The sequence below is a fragment of the Falco naumanni genome, chromosome Z (genome assembly GCF_017639655.2).
Source record: "Falco naumanni isolate bFalNau1 chromosome Z, bFalNau1.pat, whole genome shotgun sequence".
Lineage (NCBI taxonomy): Eukaryota > Metazoa > Chordata > Aves > Falconiformes > Falconidae > Falco > Falco naumanni.
The window spans coordinates 23,408,096-23,413,954 of record NC_054080.1 but is presented as its reverse complement, the minus strand read 5'-3'; the positions used below and the strand labels follow the sequence as shown (position 1 = coordinate 23,413,954).

Here is a 5,859-nt window from a genome sequence, read left to right as displayed (position 1 = left end):
CGTAGTAACGTGTAAAGGTTTTCAGTGCTTGCCCAGCCAATCACGGTTTATTAAACGAGAGGGAAAAAAGTGGAAGGAACAACCAATTTTAACAGCAGAAAGAGATTTTCTGACTCTCACTTACAACTTTGCAAGATCTGGAAAAGCAAGCAAACAAAAAAGGATCACATTTGTGTTACCTATGAAGCTACTTGGGAACATTCAAGTCTAGGAGTGAATGAAGAGCTGCAGGAGAGCCTCAGGACTAAGTGATCAGGTAAACGAGCAGAGGAAACTCAACATTAACAAATGCAGAATTCACACAAGGTGGGGAAACCCTTATCTGCACGGCTTACGTACAACTAGACCACAGGACTGTGTGGAAAATACTGCAGCAACCACCTTTTGAATGTCAGCTTAATATTCAGTATCAACCAAAAGGGCAAATACAGTTTCAGGACTATGAAAAGAAGGAAAACACAGAACTCAGGAGTGTCTTAGTGCTTCTCAGTGCCTTTTGTTCGGGGCACCAGTCAGAGGTAGCACTACAGTTCTGAGGGCATCCGTGAGAAACTGGGCTGGACCTCCGGTTCAGGGTGATGGGGGAAGGTGGAAGAGCACCTAGCTCTTGGGCACAAAGACTTTGAGACCGACCTGCTTGCTTTTCCATGAGCTGTTTAGACAAATGCCATGCATAACTCAAGGCGCTGTCAGAGGAACACTTTCCTGCTCTTGGTTCTCGGTGTTAGGGTACTAAAGGCTAGCTTGGGTGCAGCGCTGATGGCGTTGTCAGTCCCAAAGAGCATAACAGATCTCATTAGTCTTGTCTGTCAAGCGCCTGACTAGATTGCTGTGATACCTTGAACAACCTTATGTATGTTTCTGTACACAGCCGCAGCTGTGGAATCTGTCTGAGTGTCTTTTGTTCGCTTCTAGTGCAACAGTGAAAGGGCTAAAGAAGAAGCATCTCAGAGTTTTGAGAAATTATTTCATGTCCTGGAAGAGAAGAAGTCTGCAGCCCTTAGGGCAATTGAAGCTTCTAAGACTTTAAGGCTGGAGAAATTGCAAACGCAAGCAGAAGAATACCAGGGGCTCCTGGAAAATAATGGCCTTGTCGGATATGCCCAAGAAGTGCTTAAAGAAACTGATCCATCTTGTTTTGTTCAAACAGCAAAACAACTTCACGTCAGGTATCTGAATTACCTTCTGTTTGAGGGACGGGTACCCTTCCAGGATGTCTGGTCAGCCGTATTGTTTTGACACCTGCTAGCAAAGTACGGAATGTCTTGCAGAGGTTCAGGAGGTGGTCCCGGTACCGTTCAGTAGCAGTAATTAGAGTGCGCGTTCAAAAACAGCACGCAGGAGGGGCCCTGTCCTGTGGCAACACCGAGCCTCCCTCAGTAGGACTGCAGTGGAAGGGTGGCTTGTTCAGCTCACTGCCGCATTCCTTTGCTCAGAGATTGTATCGGGTATTTGCAAGTTAATCAAACATGTCTCTTCCGGCTTTAAACGCTTTCATCTTAATGGCTGCTCTCCGTGAGTGCTTCACACCTATTTTGCTCTTTGAGCATAATGCCTCAAATTGTTAAAATGCTCTGCCAACAGAATTGCCTGTTCCTTACCTTTACACGGTTGTACAAACAGCCTTTAAATGTTGCCTTTGAATTCTGTCTAGAGAGGCAGAACTTTCTGGGAGGTATCAGTAACTATATGAAGATGGAACTTTCTGGAAAGCAAAGCTTAGCAATTTTGTTTAAGGAATGCACACACGTGAATTCCCTTTTCTCTCTTCTGCCATGCCTCTGCTTCTGTGCTGTCAGAATCCAAAAAGCTACCGAATCTCTGAAGAGCTTCCGGCCAGCAGCTGGAGCTACTTTTGAAGACTTTGTGGTGGACATAGCCAAGCAAGAGGAGATCCTTGGTGACTTGTCTTTCCATTCCAATGGTAAGTTGCGAGCGCACCAGCTCATTGCCAAGTTACAGCTTAAGGGCTGCTCTGAAAGAGGCAAAACTTAGGCAGGGCTGCAGCGGCAGAAGTCAGTCTTGTGACTTGTGTTGTCCTTTCTGTCTCTGTGATCCACAAGGCATTACCTGGCAGCAATGGTAATGAAGCTTCAGCTTTGGTAACGAAGCTAAGACGCCATTGCTTTCAGTGCCAGTTAACACTGGCTTCCAAATTATTGTAGATCAGTAATACTAGGTCTTTGCAGATGCTTTTTGTTGCACGACAAAAAAGAATAGTTTTCATATGCTTTTTTAGCTGCCAGTAGAAACGAACAATACAACTGTGAAAGTAAAAACAGAAAGCGAAGGTTTTATTTAAGTGCACATCCAGAACCATCCTCATCTGCACTCATGAATTGAGCCAGGTTCCCCCCTGCGACTCATGGTGCTGTAGCCACTCAACAAAGGGCTTGTATATGAATTCTAAACCAAGGTGTATCTAACCTTGTGAGGGTTATCTGTCGTTCCAGGTCTGGAAATACCAGAGATCAATGAAGAGCAAAGCAGAATATACAACAAAGCTCTGATCAGCTGGGAATGCCCTGGGAATGTCGACTCGGCTGATATCTATGTCCTTGAATATCGTAAGCTTAATAGAGAAGACGAGACTGAGATGTGGCAGGTCGAAGTCTGCAGCAAGAGCAAAGTAATACCTGATCTTGATGATGACAGCAGCTATGCCTTTAGAGTTCGCGGCTATAAAGGCTCCATCTGTAGCCCTTGGAGCCGAGAAGTTGTTTTGCGTACTCCTCCAGCTCCAGGTATGGGGTTTTCTTATTTCCGCAAGGTGCTGGATCTGTGTCTGTGGGTGTTGAGAGCTGTACGTACGTAGTTCCAGTAGCTCCCAGACTTTGACTGTACAGTTACTAGTTGCATAAATGTTTAGAATCACTGTTAATGGGTTAAGCAGGTAGCATGCTGAGACTGTGTTAAATTGCATGATGTTCCTGGTAGCCTTCAAAAGTGAGAAATCCCAGTGCCAGGGTATGTGCAAATGTAGTTTATAAGCACAGGAGGCCAAATACCTAACTAAGAGGAAAATTTTTTGGGATACTGTTTTTCAGTTTTCAGTTTTCTTTTTGACGACAAGTGTGGGTACAACAGTGAACATCTCCTGCTGAACCCAGGAAGAACCTCTGTGGAGAGCAGGGCTGGATTTCCTCTGCTGCTGGGATCTGAGTGCGTGCAGGTCGGATGCTACACAACCTTGGATTACATCATTGGTGACACTGGGATTGCCAAAGGGAAGCACTTCTGGGCTTTTCACGTGGAAGCCTATTCATACCTGGTGAAAGTGGGAGTTGTTTCTAGCCACCAGATAAATAAATTGTTCCATAATAGCCACGACGTGACCAGCCCAAGGTAAATTGCATACTCTTGCTTAATACATGTTTTATAGAAGGAGATGTCTTTTTAAAAATATAAATAAAGAGCGGTTCTGGCCTCAATTAGTACACAAGGTGAACCTAACCAGTGCAAAGTAGCTTGAAGGATATGGTGTAAGCAGGTTGTCGTGTTCATCGTCTACAGTTAGCGGGGAAAATGTGTTAGTTACCCAGAGTCCTATTTTCTTTCTTTTGAGGGTAGAAATCAGGTTTCTATAGATGTCAAGACATGTCACTTAAAGCAAGAAGGTAAAAAAGACAAATATTGCAAGATTGAAGCAATGCTTAATTGTCAGTAGTAAGACTCCGCCTTCATTCCTTAAGCATGCCAAGTTTGGCAGCCGTTCAGAGGTACGATGTTCACTGTGCACATCTGCGTATCTTTGCTGTAGCTTGTGTCACGGTGGATTCCAAGCCACTGGCTTATCCCAGGCTGTGTGCTTGCATGTGGTACTGGAGTGCTAACTGAGGAGAAGCTCAGTGGACAGTGGACAAACGAGCAAAAAGATATCCAGCTCTCAATTACAGTTGTACTAAGCCTGGACGTGCCTAAGAACTGCAGGCTGGGAGGCTGTCTGCTGGGGACTCTGAACTTTTCCAGGAATCTGACAAATGTGTTGGCTTCCTCCTGGAAGTGTAAGAAAGCCAATGTCTTGAGCTGCTTAAAGTCAGATGGAGCCTTTTTGCAAAGTGAGGACTTAGATCCTGATTTCCTGATTTCTTTTTCCGTATCCACACAAATATCTGGAAAAGTTGAGCTGACACACACCCAGCCTCCCACCAGAAACGCAAATCTAGGTAGGAATTGTCTGCACAGAAGAATGTCTGCTTCTGCAGTCTGACTTCTTCTGGGGACAGAAGCAGGGGGAAAAGCATGTAGACTGAACAAAGCTGGCTACAAACTTTTCCCCAGTAACCAGCTGGGAAACAGGGGTTCAGGGAAGCCTCCAGGCAGTGCCCTTTAAAAGCAACAAACAAAGTGGCAAGCCAAACAAACCAGATGCACCAAAACCCTAAGCCTACCGTGTTGTGTTGTGAATTTTAAAAGGCAATGTAATACAGCAGTGGTGTGGAAAACTCATAGAACAACCGTAATGTTAAACGCATTTACTGGTGTCGCTTAACATTATGTAAATAAAGTTAAATGTATCTTGTCTGTAATGGTTAGTCATTTTCGCTAGATTACTTCTCAAGTTAACTAATTTGCTGTTCCTGTAGGTTCATTAATGATTGCCTAGCATGAGTACACTCAGATACACCTGTTCCTTAGTAAAGCCTTCTATGGTCTCATCCGTATTAGTGTTTAGCTGTTATTGTTTGAAGTGGCCCATGTGAGTGTCCTCCACCTACAACAGGCATCTTCCCTCCTGGCTTAGGTAGATTTTTACCCCACAAGGTTTTCCAGGTAGTTGTGTAGTGTTACGTATCTTGTGGAAGTGTTTTCTCCACTTCACATCACTGCTCCCACTGTGGAATTTGACAAAAACAAACAGTTGTTTTTCTGTTCCAGATACGAGCAAGACAGTGGTCATGACAGTGGGAGTGAAGATACCCTCTTTGACTCATCGAAGCCTTGCACCCTGGTCACTTTAGGCATGAAGAAGTTCTTCATCCCCACGACACCTGCTGCCCCCAAGGATCCAGCAAGCAGAATCCTTCCCCTGCCATCGTGCTTGGGCATCTGCCTTGATTATGACAATGGCAAGGTGGGGTTTTACGATGCAGACTGTATGAAATGCCTTTATGAGTGCGAGGTGAACTGCTCTGGCATGATGTACCCAATGTTTGCCTTAATGGGTGGCGCAGCCGTTCACCTTGAGGAAGCTGTCACAGCGAAGTATGAGGAGTACGACAACAACGTTTAGTGCAGTAACCTCTTTCTATTGCTGCTCTGAGATGGAGAATGACGGCGGAAGAGCTCTACCTTGTCCCGATTAATTATGTTCTACATATATGTTGTTCACAAGTCTCTCTGTCATGTCTTTTTTTAAACACGTTGTCCAGACGCTTCCCACACCAGTGTGAACTGTTCTGGGAACTCTCCTGCCTTTCTCGTGATCTGTGTGATGCTGTTCTCTATGGACTTTCTTGGCACGAGGAAGCAGGAAAGAAGTTTAACTAGCAACCAAAATCACTCCTCATGGGTAGAAATCTGCCTTCTATGTAACTTAAATTCTTACGTAGTCAGTTTTGCACTTAATGAACAAAGCTGACAGCATGTGAGTGCTGTTCTCCTTTTAAGAGATCTGCCTGAAATGCCTCTGAGGGATCAAACGCCTTCCAGATAACCCCAGAGCACCGGGGTTGGGCCTTTCAGCACGAAAAATTATACACCAGACAGCAGTCGGAACTGCATATGAACGTTTAGCTTGTATTTGGAAAGAGAAGGGTAAACTAGAATGCGATTGCATGTCATATACCTTTGATGTGGCTGTAAGCTAGAACTCTGACACCTGGTGTCATGCAGTTGGTGGCATAATGATAAGTTTCT

At 44.8% G+C, this 5,859-nt stretch overlaps 1 protein-coding gene across 1 annotated transcript; it reads left to right on the top strand.

The window, feature by feature from the left end:
- The first annotated feature begins 217 nt into the window (after window positions 1–217).
- Window positions 218–5,589, top strand: LOC121081260 (E3 ubiquitin-protein ligase TRIM36-like). Its single transcript, XM_040580131.1, has 6 exons — window positions 218–256; window positions 916–1,169; window positions 1,800–1,924; window positions 2,454–2,744; window positions 3,048–3,345; window positions 4,879–5,589. Exons 1-6 carry the CDS (start codon window positions 218–220, stop codon window positions 5,231–5,233), a joined length of 1,362 nt encoding a protein of 453 aa, XP_040436065.1. The 3' UTR covers window positions 5,234–5,589.
- Window positions 5,590–5,859: the final 270 nt, after the last annotated feature.